This window comes from Bubalus bubalis, chromosome 17, assembly GCF_019923935.1.
Source record: "Bubalus bubalis isolate 160015118507 breed Murrah chromosome 17, NDDB_SH_1, whole genome shotgun sequence".
Classification (NCBI taxonomy): domain Eukaryota; kingdom Metazoa; phylum Chordata; class Mammalia; order Artiodactyla; family Bovidae; genus Bubalus; species Bubalus bubalis.
Window position 1 is genome coordinate 17,607,620 of NC_059173.1, and position 15,783 is coordinate 17,623,402.

At 48.5% G+C, this 15,783-nt stretch overlaps 1 protein-coding gene across 9 annotated transcripts in view; it reads right to left on the reverse strand.

The window, feature by feature from the left end:
- Positions 1-15,783, reverse strand: part of CUX2 (cut like homeobox 2) — a 288,423-nt gene that overhangs the window by 34,087 nt on the left and 238,553 nt on the right. For all 9 annotated transcript variants that reach the window (XM_044930185.2, XM_044930178.2, XM_044930177.2 and 6 more), the window contains 5 exons: positions 12,837-12,960; positions 10,319-10,395; positions 9,375-9,441; positions 7,575-7,623; positions 3,731-3,835 (listed from right to left, as the gene is read on the reverse strand). In XM_044930185.2, coding sequence (XP_044786120.1) covers positions 3,731-3,835; positions 7,575-7,623; positions 9,375-9,441; positions 10,319-10,395; positions 12,837-12,960 — 422 coding nt within the window. The remainder of the gene's footprint in view (positions 1-3,730; positions 3,836-7,574; positions 7,624-9,374; positions 9,442-10,318; positions 10,396-12,836; positions 12,961-15,783) is intronic.

Sequence of the window (15,783 nt, forward strand, 5' to 3'; positions counted from 1 at the left end):
ACAGGGAGGCCTGGCATGGTGCAGCACAAGGGGTTGCAAAGAGTCAGACACGACTGGGCACCTGAACAACAAATCTACTAAAGGTGAACATATGGTGCCCTAAATCTCGGTGCTCTCAGTCACTGGAATATATGCAGGAGAAACGCAGGGACTTGTGCACGAAGACAGAGGACACGCATGTTCACAGCAGCCTTCTCTGACACAGCACCAAACCAGAAACCCCCAGAACATGGATGGACAGGCTGTGGAACACTCAGACAATGGAACACTCGACAGCAACAGAAATGAATAATCTATTGTAACACAGCATGGATAACTCTCCCAGCTATAACATAGACCCAAAGAAGCCAGACACCGAAGTGTGTGTGTGATTCTATTAAGATCAGTTATCAACACCTATCATTTAAAAGTGGACATTTTAATTTCTAAATACACAGAGCTTTTAAAAAAATCTTTGATATTAATTTCTCATTTTGATACCCATTTCTCATTTAAATGCTTTCTTCTCTGCCATCACCCTCTGTGTTTTTTCAGTCTTTTAACTTTACTGAGGCTTTCAATGGCTAAGTCAAAGATCTCTCTTGGTAAATGTCACATTGCACTTGAAAATATGAGGGTTATTTTCAAATACCTTTTGATATTGATTTCTAACATAATGCCACAGTGATAAGAGAACAGACTCTGTATGATTTCAATACCTTTAGATGATGGAATTTTTGCACTTTATGTCCCTGGATATTTTCCTGTGTCTCTTGGTTTATAGTCTATAGGAACTTGAATAGAATTTGTATCCTGCTGTTGTGTGAAAACTGTATAAATCTTGAGTATGTTGTATTGGTTCACAGTGCTTTTCAGGTCTACTGTATGCTTCCACTTTCTGCTTTCATTCTATCAATATTTGAGAGTTTGATATTGAAACTCTAACTAAAAATCTTAATTTATCTACTTAAAAAAAACTGTAATATATATGTGGAGCTATCTGTAACTTTGTTCTGTATTTTCCAAGTCTCCTGTTAATGTTATCATACTTTCATAATTTAAAAATTAAACAAGAAAGAAGATTTCCTAAGAAAAAAAATATCAGGTTTCAAAACAGGCAAAACTCATGTGCGCTGTTAGAAGTCTGGAGAGGGGCTCCCCCGGGGGAGTGGCACCTGGATGGGGGCACAAGGGAGGCTTCCAGGTGCCGAAATGTTTTACTTGTTGATCTGGATGCTGGTTAAGGGGTGTGTTCACTTTGAAAAATTCCAAATGCTGTACACTTATGCACATTTTCCCTTGTGGATGTTATACTTCAATAAAACATTTGTTAAAAAGGAATAAAAAACAGAAGTAGTCACTTGGATGAGGAATTGGTAGTGATAGGGTGTTCCTGGCCGCAGAACAGCACAGAAAAAGGTTTGGGTTTCTAAATCAGGCCCAGGTCCCACCCCAGCGGGGGACGTTCCCATCCCAGGGGAACCACAGGATTAGACCTGAGACCTTGCACCCACGAGTCACATTAGGGTGGTTCCTTCCTCACCCTAATTTGCCACCAGGCCCCATGGCCTCTTTAGGTTTTAGGAAATGGCCCTGGATGAAGATAAAGAGGTTTCTGTTTGAGAGGACCTGAAGTCAGGCTGTCCTTGAGCTCAGTTACAAACGAATCTAAGCAGCATTACAAAGGGGGAAAAAAAACAACAACCGACCACTACCAACCCCAGCTATTCTTCCATGGAGATAAATGCCAATTAAAACAGGAAGCGGATGCCATTAACACATTAAATTAATTAGCATCGAGCGCCACTGTTGTGCTCAGAAAAGCTCACCCCCCCAAACCAGCAAAGTTTCCTGTGGTTGATTAGCACAGGCATTTGCTGGGTTCCACGGGGGTTAATTAAGAACCACTGGCAAATTCTCTCTGAGGCATCCTCATGAGCTCTCTCGCACTCTCAGTCTCTCTGGACTTCACTCTCTGGGTCGTGCAGACATCAAGCATGCTGATAACATACACACAGTCTCCTGGGACACGGGGACAGATGGACACCCCTATGGACACAGCACACACTGACACATGTACCGGCGGGGGTACTTGTGTGGACAAGCACACACACACAGAGATACACAGGAGACACATCATCATCACACATAGAGACATGTATGTGCTCAGACGCCACATGCTCTCACGGGCAAAAACACCCTGGACATGCCCCAAACACACTACTAATAATAACATCACATTGAATGTTTACTGAGCATAGATTATAAACCAAACACCAGGTAATCCTCTCAATAACCCCATAAAGCAGATCTTATTTGTACAGATGAGGAAACTAGGCCCCGTTAGATTAAGGATACAGTTATTTGCCCAGAGGTCACACACACACATACACAGTAACACACGTTCAAAGAGACGCATTCAAATACTTAAATAGAAATATACAGACACACAGGTCTGTGTATCAGGGTGTCAGGTGAAATGAAAATTCTGTGGCCTCTTCAGGTTCATGGATGGAGACGGCAAATCACCCCGAAGCAGACCTGTTATTATGGTAGCAATCGTGAATTGCATGAGCTGGACCATAAAGAAGGCTGAACGCTGAAGAATTGATGCTTTTGAAATGTGGTGCTGGAGAAGACTCTCGAAAGTTCCTTGGACTGCAAGGAGATCAAACCAGTCAATCCTAAAGGAAATCAACCCTGAATACTCATTGGAAGGATTGATGCTGAAGCTCCAATAGTTTGGCCACTTGATGTGAAGAGCCAACTCATTGGAAAAGTCCCTGATGCTGGGAAGGATTGAGGGAGGAGGAGAAGGGGGCCACAGAGGATGAGATGGTTGGATGGCATCACCGATTCTGTGGACATGAACCTGGGCAAACTCTGGGAGATGGTGAGGCACAGGGAAGTCAGGTGTGCTGCAGACCATGGGTCACAAAGAATCAGACACAATTTGGTGATTCAACAACATCAACAACATGAATCTTATTCCTTGATAAGCAGGAATCTGGAAAGAAGGAGGACCAATTTACATAAGGAAGTCAGGCTTTCTGGGAGAGGAACAATGAAGACTCTTATATGACAGAAGGGTAGGTGGGGGTGGTGTTGATTAAAATCCCTTGGCAGGAAATGTCCCCAGGACCTTAAAGGGGCACCAACTTAAGAGGAATGAGAAAGATGCCCTAACTGGCTTAACACAGGAATCTCAGGGTTGATGACAATAGACTGATTCTTTGTAACATGTGGCTGGTTGTAACTTGTCAGAATCACCCTGATATGAGTGTCCACCTCAGATCTTGGTATGTGGCCCTACACATCCACCAAGCCGGTCGAGACCAGGGGGTCAACACCGACACCTGGTGGCAGCCATCAAAACTGCACGGCTGCTCTACTGATCAACCTACCCTGCTCCAGCTGGGCCTCTGGCATACGAATGATCCTCTCTGACCTGACTAAACTCCAAAGTATATGGACTCAAGCTATACGAAGCTTGAGCTTGAAAAAAAGGGCTGTGGCTGTGTTTGACCCTCAGCAGGCGAAGCAAATCATAGCATTGATAATTATACTTAACTACACACTGACTTTGGTAATAAAGATGTTATGCCCACTGTATGCACAGAGGCCCAGACACATTCATGTGCACAATTTCATGAAGATGCACACAGTCCACCCACAAAATGTCACCCACATATTCCAACCCACAAACACGGCCTTTCCCAACTTCTCCCTCTGGCTCTGCCACCATCCTTACCCCACTGGGTCCCTGAGGAGAGCAGCAGGCCAGGCGGATGGAGCTGTTGACAGAGGCGAGTTGTTCCCGAAGACTTTCCACCTCCCGCTGGGCAGCCTCGGCTCGCTGGGGAGGAAATTGGGGCAGGTGTGGTTAAGAGGTGAGGGGGCCACACTGGATCCCACCCTGGCCCTCCACTGTTCCCCTGCACCGTCTCAGACAGCTGGGAAGGCAGGTCTGAGGACCTGGGGTCCTCTTTCTGAGTCCTGGGCCCCTGAGTTGGCTCTGGGTTCCCCTGGTGTGTTTGGGACTCCAGGTGGAGCTAGAACGTTCCCACTCCACTAGGGCAGGAAGGGAGGTGCTGTCTTGATGAGTCTGGCAAGTTTTTGCATGTTCCCAGGCCACTTCTGTCTACCAAGTAAACTTCAGGCTTGGCTAGTCAAAAGGCCACAGCTTGTCCCCAGCTCCTGTGCCATATGTTGTCTGCAGAGGTTGGCTCCAAAGCCCACAAGCTGTTGCAGGTCCCTGGGCAAGTTACTTCCCCTCTCTGGGTCTCAGTTTTCCTTCTGTGAAATGGAGGCCATGAAATACAACTACTGCGGAGGAGCACTGAAATTCATCTAAAACTCAGTATGCCACAGCTGACTAAACTGAATCTTAACTTTTCAAAAATTTATAAGAAAAAAGCCTGGAAGGAAGCTTTCAAATGTTAACAATGTGGACTTGTGGCCTGGAAAGACATCTGTACTTTGTCTCTTTCTGGTTGTGTGACCTTGGGTGAGAAATTGCATATCCTTGGCCTCAGTTTCCCTGTCTGCAAAATGGGGATGATAAGAGCAACTTCCTCATAAGTCTGTTCTGCAAGTAAGTGATGTGGTAAAATATGATTCATTAGGTATCCCACCCTGATGCCTGACACATACAAATATGTCAGTAACTGGATTCCTTTACTAACAACAACAGGGTGGATGGGATCTTGAAGTGCTATTAAAATGAAAAGAGCTACAGCTGTGTTTGGACCCCCAGCTGGTGACGCAGGTCAAGTGATTAAGTTTAACTTATACACTGATGGCAGCAATCAGTATGCTGTGCCCACTATATGTGCACAGAGACTCACACACATTTATGCACATGTTTTGTTGATTTATCTTTAAAATGATTTGTTTATTTATGGTATCCTGCCTTGTTTCAAAAATAGTTCTAGTTAGGAGTCAGCTTTGTTTGGGGAAAGGATTTGGATGTGTGTGGGATCGTAGAGAAAACATTTTTATGTTTCCACACAGTTAGGGCTTTCTGAGTAAATGGGACTGAGACCCGAGATCTGGGCTAAAAGACAAGCCTTGTAAATATCAATACATGACTGATCAGCTAGTGAGAACTCCAAAGATTCACCTCCTTGGAGATGCCTGTTGACATTTCAAGGGGGCACGAGACGCAGACCATGAAGACATCCTCTGGGTTGTAAAGATGACTAGTCTTATCTTCCCCTGGAGAGAAGTATTTACATTCCCAAGGCTAGAAACCCAGGATACTCGCCCTTCTGTTCATCAGGATACTTGAGAGCAGATTTCTCTCCCTTTCTCAGAAGGTCCCTCTCCTATACAACCACCCAGATTCATATTTAGGGGGGGGTTCCTTGCCTACAGCACAAACCCCAGTACATGCAGGATATCTGGGTCTCGACTCATCACCCCAGGGGAACAGCTGGGGAAAACTGGCATGGTTTTTACCATGCAAGTAATAATGACCTGCTCCAGAATCCTCTTGCTCACATTTAAGATAGTATTAATAAATACAGATATTAAAGACTAACACGGTAACATGTCCTTTTTTCTCAATACTCTATAATGCGCAGGTTTTGTTTTATACTCAGAAAAAAGAAACATTATCAAAAATGCTTCCTATTCAGACTACTCTAAGATCTCTCTTCTTAAGCCTGTTTGGCAGAAATCCAAAAGTTGGATGCCACATGGTGCTGGTGAGGCTATGAGAACACAGGCTCTCTCATCTTGCTGAAGGGGGTGTAAACTGGTTAACCCATGGAAGGCAGTCTGGCCACATCTGCCAAATTATAAGCACCCGGCTCTTTCACCCAACAGTTCCACTTCTAGGAACCTGCCCTGTGTAGCGGCTTGGGTATGTATGAAATGATATCTGTACAAGGTTATTCCCTGCAGTATTAAGGATGATGGTTAAAATACTGGAAATACCACCAAAAGGGTATGAGTTAGATCAGAAGTTGGCAAAATGCAGCCTGCTGCCTGTTTATGTAAATAAAGTTTTATTGGAACACAGCCACGCCCATTCCCTTCCACATTGTCTATGCTGTCACTCTACCACAGCAAAGTTTTGAATAGTTTTGACAGTGACTTGCAAGGCTGAAATATACTCTCAGGTCTTTTACAGAAAGTTTGCCTTCCCCTGGGTTAGTTGATGACGCGTCCGTGTAGTATAACATGACACAGCTGTCCAACTGGAGGAACTGCCTTATACTCGGATCCGAAACAAGCTCTAAGATACGTACACAGAAAAAGCAAGGTTCAGAAGGGTGCACTTAGTAACTGTTGTTTCTGTTTAAAAAGGGGTAAAAGCAGATATTCATGGGCTTGTGAATGCCTCTCTGGGAGGAGACCCCAGACATGGTAACGGAGGCTGCTGAAGAGAGGGGGTCTGGGGGCGAGTTCAGGGAGGGGAGATGGAGTTTCCGGACTATGCCCTCATGGAGCTTTTTCAGTTTTGAACTAAGTAAATGGATTACCTACTTAAAAAATCAATCTAAAAAATGTTATTCTTGCCCAACTTTCCTCTAGGAGGGAGCACCTCGTCCTTGGGCCCCCACAGCCCTGCATCTGGACCTTTGCCTCTGCTGTGCCCTCTTCCATTCCTCGGGAGGGCAGCGCCTGGGCTTTAGAACCCAGCTCAAAGTGCCCCTTCTAGGAGGCCTCCCTCCACCACCCCCAGGGAGATGACCGCCTGCCCTGTCACACTGCTGACCCCTCCTGGCCACGGCCCTGGCTGCTTGAGTCGCAGGGCACTGAGGAAGAGGTGTGGTGGGCCTGTGGGACTCCAGACTGAACCCTCATGGCCAGATCCTACCTCCTTTCAAAGTCCCGCCCAACCCAGCCCCCCAGATGGCAACGCATCTGAAGCCAGAGGGAGGTCGGATGTGGGAACCCCATTTATAAATGCGAAAACTGAGACTCAGAGAGGCTGAAGGACTTCCAGGGATCCGGGCTGGGATGAGGATGTGGGAGCCCCAGGGAAGGTTGGGGCCCACCCAGCACTCAGCTGGTGATCGAGTGAGGAGGCTGGCGGAGACCCCCAGGTCGGGACAGAGGGAGAGAAGCAGCCCCAGGCTTGTCCCTTGTCACTGCCCCTGGCTCTGCGGAACACGGCTCCTCACTTAGTCCGGCTGGGAGAGACCCGTGTCCCAGCTTAGCCTGGGGACGGGCTTGGACTCCTGGTCCCTGCTCTCCCTTTCTTCCACGGGGAAAGGCGCTCGTTGTGCTCTGCAGGCTGCTTCTTGGCCTTTGCCAGGGCCATCCTGTGCCTGGAATCCATCCCTCTGCAGGCTCCAGTTACTCATCAGGTCTCAGTTCAATGACCCTTTCTCTGGGATGTCTTCACCTGTCTGGGTCAGGTGCCCCTTCCTCAACCACTGCTGCCTGCATCACCCTATTTCTGAGCGTTCTGTCTGTCTGGGAACTCAGGGGCCGGGTGCCCCTGACATCTCCTAGCCCCAGCGCTCAGCACGGGATGTGGTTCAGTGAATACTGACTGAGCTCAGCTCCCTCCGCTCCGCCCAGCCTGGGATTCCCCCCACCCTGGGTCGGTGAGCCCCGGCAAACGGCAAACGTCTCCTCACCTGATTAGCTTTCTCCAGGTTGGTCATGATCAGGCCGACTTCATCTGCCCTGAGACAGAAAGATGAGGCCCTGAGGAAGCGATTCTGGCAGGTGCCAGGGCCCCTGCCCTTCCTGAAACTCCCCAACCCCTGCCAACCCAAGGGTCTTGCGATGGAGGCTGTGAAGAGGCTGCCTTCCATCCTTCCTACTGAAGAGGTCAGGCTGCGGGGAAATGAAAATGGGGCCTTAGCACTGGGCCCCTTCCAGGCAGCCTGACCCCTCATCCCCCACCGGGGGTCCACCCTCTGATGCCGTCACCGAATTACACCTCCAGCCTTTGGTTCTGTTGAGGCCTTCCTCAAGAGGACAGGGCTTGAGCTTTATTTCTGTTTATTTAAGACTTTTTTTTTGATGTGGACCGTTTTTAAAGTCTTTGTTGAATTTGTTACAACGCTGCTTCTGTTTTATATTGTTTTTTGACGGTGGGCCATGTGGAATATAAGCTCCCTGACCAGGGATTGAACCCACAACCCTGCACTGAGAGGTGAAGTCTTAACCGATGGACCACCAGGGAAGTCCCCAGGTCCTGAGCTGTAAACCCAGCTGCACTGTTCTCCTAGGAGGCCTCCCTCAACTCCCCTCATTTATTTTGCTGCCTCCCCACACCTCTGGGTTGGCAGGGCCTAGAGGATCAGGGGAGAAGGCAATGGCACCCCACTCCAGTACTCTTGCCTGGAAAATCCCATGGATGGAGGGGCCTGGTGGGCTGCAGTCCATGGGGTCGCTAGGAGTCGAACATGACTGAGCAACTTCACTTTCACTTTTCACTTTCATGCATTGGAGAAGGAAATGGCAACCCACTCCAGTCTTCTTGCCTGGAGAATCCCAGAGACAGGGGAGCCTGATGGGCTGCCGTCTATGGGGTCGCACAGAGTCGGACACGACTGAAGCGACTTAGCAGCAGCAGCAGAGGATCAGGACAGGCCTTATCCACCTCGGCTGCCCCTCTGTCTAGTGTGGGGTAGGGGGTGGTCTGCGGGGAACATGTGGTGACTAAAAGTCACACTCGTGATTCATGCATGTTCTGCTTCAAGGCCTTTTTTTGCACAAGCTTTCCCACTGCCCAGAGTACCTTGCCCAGCTTTCTTCATGTGGCCATCACCTTCTTGTTTTTGAGGTCTCGCTCTGAAGGTCATCTCCTTAGAGAAGTCCTCCCTGACTACCCTGGATAGCAGGACCCACCTCTCCCTGTCATTCTCTCTTGCTGCTCTCCCAGTTTTTCCCTTCATCGCATTTACTATGTGCCCCCAACAGTGTCAGGCAAACAGTAAGTGCTCAGCAGTGTCTGCACGTGAAAGAATTTATTCCTGTACATCAGCTAGTATCTGTCTCTTCTCCTTGACTGAGGACAGGGCCATGTTCTGATGTTTCCTCCAGGGACCCAGCATGGCAGTGGGTAAACAGTAGGTGCTAAATATTTGTGTTTGAGGATTAAGTGATATCTAGTACAGAATAACTGAAGATGACGCTTGGCCCTGGGGGTTGGATTGTGAAGTTGGGGAGTGGGGACAGCGCCGGGAGGATGGGACAAGAAGCCTCTGAGCAGTCGAGCGGGCTGAGCTGGCAACCCACAGTGTCCTTTATAGTGTGTGGTGCGTGGATGGCACCACGAACGGCTGGGGAACAGCTGTGTGCGAGTGTGGAACACAGGGTGTGAAATGAGCGCCTCAGGCAGAATCAGAGGGAGGAGAGTCAGAAAGAGGAGGCAGGTCTGGGAGGGTCAGAGGGAGGAGGCGCACCTCAGCGAGGCGCTCACTTACTTGGATGCTGCCTCCTCGTCGTATTTCCGCCGCAGCTCCAGCAGCTCTGTCTGCGTGGCCTTTAACGCTGAGAAAAATTAGAGCGCCAGGGTGAGGTCCTCCGTCCCCAGGGAGGTGGAACTCTCTCCCCTTCTGTAGAGCCCAGAAGGCAGAATGAGGCTTGGGGTAGTGAGCAAAGATTTTCCTCTGGGAACTGGCGACAGCAGTTAGTGAGTTTCCTGCTCCTAGAAGGGCTTCAAGCTGGTGGGAGGGCTGTGGAGTGGCCAGGGAAGGGAGGGCAGATGACATCATTCTCTGGGAGTCCATGAAGCTCAGGGGACCCAGGTAAGTGGAGGGGGTGGCTGGTCCCAGAACCCGGGGTATGAGCCCCTAACACGTTGAGGTCACTCCAGGACCTAGGTGGGGCCATCCTTCCATGAGCTCACCCACCCTGAGGTCCTGCCTGGAAGTGAGGGGGACAAGGATGAACAACAAAGTCAATAGGTACATGCATGATAAATAAGGATTTCTCACAGAATTCCAGATTTCTGATTTCTTGAGGAGAGCGGAAGGGACTGGCTGTACTGGGCAGTGCCTGGCTGAGACTCAGCAGGGGCCACCTCTTTAGATGAGGCCTGGGTTCTCCAGTTTGACCCAGACCCCTCCCCTCCTCCCTACTGTACTCTCTGATCCAGCTGGCTTGGGTGCTTGTCCAGCCCCAGTGGGCACTGCATTTGCCGCCCCTGATTTAATTCTGTCTTAAACCCTCTCTCCATAGTAGTATGACCCCTGGAATTGGAGCTCCAGTCCCCATGGGGTCATGCAGGTCTTTCCTCTCCCTTCCCAAACGCCTTTCTTGCCCTCTGAGTCTTCTTAGTCTCATTGCCCCCTCCTCTTCCCACTGGACCTCCTGGACTGACTGGCCGGGGTGATGTGAGGGCAGGGGACACGTGCCAGATACATACCTGAATGTAGGACCTTGATCTTCTCCTCGGCTTCCCCCAGTCTGGCTGCCAAAGTGATCTGTACTTCTTGAAGGCCCCTGTGAAAACACCTGGCGTGTGGACCAGCCCCTCCTGGCTTCCTGTACCCTCACCCACTCCCTGTAATCTGCACCTGGGTCTTTTTAATGAGTCCTTAGACATGACACGCAGGCACCTGGCTGCCCTGCTCTTTTGCTGACAGTGTGGCCTCCATTAGAGCTGATGCCCAGTTAAGCTTCCAGTGACCCTGCCTCTCTGGCCCTCAATTTCCTCATCTATAAAATGGGGTTTGTTGCAGTGAGAAGCCCAAGTACCACCGTGAAGAGTAGCCCACACTCGCTGCAAGCAGAGAAAGACAGTGCAAAGCAACAAACATCCAACATGGCCAAAAGTAAATAAATAATAAAAATGGGGTTTGTGATGGAGTCTGCCTCCGTGGGTACTATGAGGCACGTTCAGCGTGGTGCCCAGCCCCCAGAGTTCCCCCAATACCACTGTTTACTATTATTGTCCCCTGGAGAGGCAATTTTTTCCCTGTCTGTGGCAGGAGTTTGGGAAGCCCTGCCAGCCCACTGTGGCCTAACTCAGGTGTGAGGCAAGCATCTCAGCAGAGAAAGAGGACTTCTCACTACGTTGGGGGAAGGATTATGTGAAGCCTGAGCTTTACCTTATTCTGGCTCAGTGAGTCCAGGGAAGGAGCCTTGTTTACGCTGATCTTATCCTGCCCTCTCCCCTCCTTGCCATTCAAACACATCAGGCACGTTCCTGCCTCAGGACGTTTGCACTGACTGTTCCTTGCCCCATATGCCTGCAAGACTCCCTCAACTCCTTAGGGCTTTGCTCACTCTATTCTATAGGAAATCAACCCTGAATATTCATCAGAAGGACTGATGTTGAAGCTGAAGCTCCAATACTTTTGCCACCTGATGCGAGAGCCAGTTCATTGGAAAAGACCCTGATGCTGGGAAAGACGGTGGGCAGGAGGAGAAGGGGGCAGCAGAGGGTGAGATGGTTGGATGGCACTGCCAAATCAATGTATGTGAATTTGAGCAAATTCTGCAAGATAGTGAAAGACAGAGAAGCCTGGTGTGCTGCGGTCCATGGGGTCGCAAAAAGTTGGACACAACTGAGCAACTGAACAAGAACACCTTCTCGGTGAGACTTCCTCTAACACTCTATTGAAAACTTCAGCCTGTCTCTTCTGCTCCCTCTTCTGTTTTATCTGTTGCCACAACCTTTATCACCTAGTACACTACTTATTCATCTTTTTTGTGTCTTCCTCATGCGAAAGTAAACTCCAGGAGGGCAGAGAGTGTTGAACATTTTGTTCACAGCTGTTCCCTAGAACAGTGCCTGGCACACAGCTGGTGGTTCCATAAATATGTGGGATGAAAAAAATAAGTGAATAACAGAAAAGATATATGGAATGATCATGAAACTGTCCTAGAAAGACCCTAAGAATGCATATTTTACCAAAAGTGCACTAACTGTAAAGGCAACCCACTCCAGTGTTCTTGCCTGGAGAATCCCAGGAATGGGGCAGCCTGGTGGGCTGCCGTCTGTGGGGTCACACAGAGTCAGACACGACTGAAGTGGCAGCAGCAGCAGCAGCAGCTGTGTGAGCACTGAGCTAAGCATTCAGAGGCGCCATTTCATTTCATTCACTCTCAGGGCAGACTAGGAGTTGATACACTCAGTGTTATATGTCCATTTGGCTGGGCTATAGTACCCAGTTATGCAATCACACACTAATACAAGTATTGCTGTGAAGGGATTCTGTAGATGGGGTTAACATCTACAATCAGTTGATGTTAAGTAAAGGAAACTATATGCAATAACAGGGGTGGGCCTCATCTAATCAGTTGAAGGTCTTAAAAGTTTTTTTTTTTTTTTTTTTTTTAATTAAAAAAAATTTTGGCATTCTGTACAGCATGTGGGATGTTAGTTTTAGTTCCCCAACCAAGGATCAAACCTGTGCCCCATGCAGTGGAAGCTCAGAATTTTAACCACTGGACTGCCCGGGAAATCCCCCTTTAAAATTTTTTTTAATTTTTGTTGTTGTTGACAGTTTTAAGAACAAAACTGAAGAAGGAATTTTGTCTCAAGATGGCAGTCAGCACTGACTTCTACTTGACAGTTTCCAGCCTGCTGGCCAGCTCTCCCAATTCAGACTTGCTAGCTTCAATCAAGTGAGTTAGGTCCTGGAAATACAACTCTTAATTAAAAAAAAAAATCCTACTGGTTCTGTTTCTCTGGGGAACCATGACTAACATACCACCATTAGCCCCAGTTTTCAGATGGGGAAACTGCGGCTCAGTGAGGCGATGTGACCGGCCCAGGGCGGGTCACTGAGCTGCTGAGACGTGATGTGAACCCAGGCCGGCATCTCCATCTTCAGACTGAATCTGGATTCCCCATGGGCCCTGGCAGGGGTGACTTTCCAGGCCCCCTCTCCCAGCCAGGTGGAGCAGCAGGGGCCCGCCCATCCTTCCCAACTCACTTTTGTTTCTCTGCCTCATTTCTCTGCAGCAAAGTTTCTGTCAGGAGGGCTTTGCTGGGAATGCCTGGGAGGCGGCTCGCCTCGGTCAGCGTGGGCCCGGCTGGTGACGTCCCCTCTCTCTGCTCTGAAGGAAGAAGAAGAGGGAAAACTGCCCATTGCTGAGAGCGGCGTGACGACCAGAGTCGCTTTCTGCAAACCAGATCGATCAATGGTTCTGGGAGGAGAATCAATTTCCCAAACTCAGCACTGGAGACAGCACAACTGTCAGACCCGCTGTCGCCATGGTTGGCTGGCTTGCAGCCTTGGCGAACACCTGCATAAGAGAGTCAGACTCCCATCGTGTGGGCCCTGGGTGGCACACCCAGAGGTTCCTTTGCCCTCTCAGACCTGTCCCTGCCTCCTTGGCCTTCTGTATGATTTTAAAAAATCATGGTAAAATACACATAAAATTGACCATTTTAACCATTTAAAAATACACAATTTAGTGACACATAGTATAGTCAAAAATACTGTGCAATCATTATCAGTAATTCCAGGACGCTGTCATCACCCCAAAATGAAACTTGTCCCCATTAAGCAGAACTCCCCACTCCCTTCCCTGGCTGACAATTGTTCTGCTTTCTGTTGCTATGGATTTGTGTATTTTGGATATCTCCCATCACTGGAATCATAACGTATGTCCTTTTGTGACTTGATTCTTTCACTCGACATGTCTTCGCGCTTCATTCAAGTTGGACCATGGGTCAGTGCTTCATTCCTTTTTTATGGCCAGATAATATTCCATTTTATGGATATATCATATTTTGCTTTTTTCCCATTCATCCACTGATGGGCATTTAGATTATTTCTAGCATTTGGCTACTGTGAACAGTGCTGCTATAAACATTTGTGTGCAAGTTTTGTCTGAGCACTTGTTTTCAGTTTTTTAGGGTATATCCCTTGGAGTGGAATGGTGGGGTCACAGGGGAACTCCAGATTTAACCTACTGAGGACCTGCCACGCTGTTTTCCCTTCCCCATGACTGATGGCACACACTCAGATGTTCAGTCATTACCCCTCATCTGCAGGTGCCCTGGGGCAGGGCCCACATCAGGTCCATCTTTGTGAACACCATGGGGGCTCATTTGGAGATCAGTGTGTGCCTTTGGCACTAAATTCACGGAGAGAGGGATGCCCAGGGGCCAGCTATCGAGGATGAGTGGCTCAAGAGCTCCAAAATTGGTCTCCCAACCATGGGTCCACGTGACTCAGTTAAATTCTGTCCTGGTTATAAAGTTTCTACTGTGAGCCTGGCACAGGAGGGTGAGTGTAGAGCTGGGCGGTTTGTAGAGTGAGTCCCCTGAGAGGCTGGCAGAGCAGTCAGCTCATAAGACACACATAACACGGGTGCACACATGGTCTGGGAATGTTCTAGATGTGGAGGCCACAGCAGTGAACAGAAAAGCAAGGTTTGACCATCATGATGCAGAATAATAAGGGTCCTCAAGAAGAAACACAGCCCAGGGCCAAGGTCAAAATTTTTTGTTCTGATTCCCTACTTGGCTACCTGTTGCTTCTGTGACTCAAGTTTCCCCATCTGTAAAATGGGGCCAGTGAGCTGCTGTGTGAAAAGCACACCGCACAGAGCAAATGCTCTCAAGAGGCAGTTTCCACAACTACTATTAATATTATTCTTAGAGAAGGAAGTTCAGACCTCAGAGGAAGTGGTGACAGCTTTGCTGGGGAACCTCAGAGGCTTCATAGAGGCATACCTATGAGCAGGGGCTGAAGAACTGCCAAGTCCTGGCTTGTCAGGGTAGCTGGAAGGGTATTCCAGGCGCAGGACTAGAGCTGGCAAAATGCTGTTATTTTAAGTCACTGTAAGTCTTCCCCAGAAGACCCTGCCTAGGGCCAGGCTCGCAGCAGGTGCTCACTATGCAATGTGGGGGAGAGGGGTGAAGGGAGGATGTTGAGAAATGGGGGAGTGTGAAAGTGGTTGTTTCCTGAAAAGTGACTTTGTGTCATGCTTTCGTTTGACAGGCCTCAGCCCATTTTGTCTTCACTACATGCCAAATCTGGCTCGTTACCTGTTTTTTCAATAAAGTTTTACTAGCATAGAGCCATGCCCCCAAATTAATATGTAATAATTCACATGTTATCTATGGCTGCTTTCACCCAGCGTTATGTAGTTGTGACAGAAACTACATGACCTGCAACATCCAAGGTAATTACTTTCTAGCCCTTTTCAGAAAAAGCTTACAGACCTGAGGTAAACCCTACTCATTCATTCCTTAGACAAGAAGCCTTTAACCCGACTCTTTCTCAATTCTCTGCTTATTTTTTTCCCAAAGACTCTTCACCAACTGACATACTATATTTTACTAATTTATTTGTTGGCAATCAGTTCCTCCCTCTAGAAGGTCAACATGATGAGGGCAGAGATTTTTTTCTGTTTTATTCCTGGCTGGGTCCCTAGTGCCTACCACAGCGCCTGGCATGCAGGTCAATGAACACCCAAGACTGGGATGGTTACTAATGGCTTTCACCTGCTACTATTTGCTCTCCCTATGGAGACTTCTTACCTTACATCTTACCTTCCAGAGGTAATCACCATGCTGAATTTTGTTCATCATTCTCTTGCTTTTAAACATTTTATCACAACATATGTACACCTAAAGACTCTATTACTTGTCTCATTTGGAGCTGAGACAGTGTTGTGCTCCTACACCCTTTCCCCCCGCCCCCCCTCCTCCTGGGCACAGACTACATTTCCCAGCCTCCTTTGCAGCAGCGTACAGCCACGTGACTGAGCTTTGGCCAATGGGATGTGGCCAAGGTGATGCTTGCCGCTCCGAGGTCTGGACCCCACAAATCTCAGTGTGATCCTCCACATTATTCCTCTGCCTCTTGATCAGATGTCAAACATGCACTTGTGACTGTGGATGTTGAGTGTTGACGACCACAACCT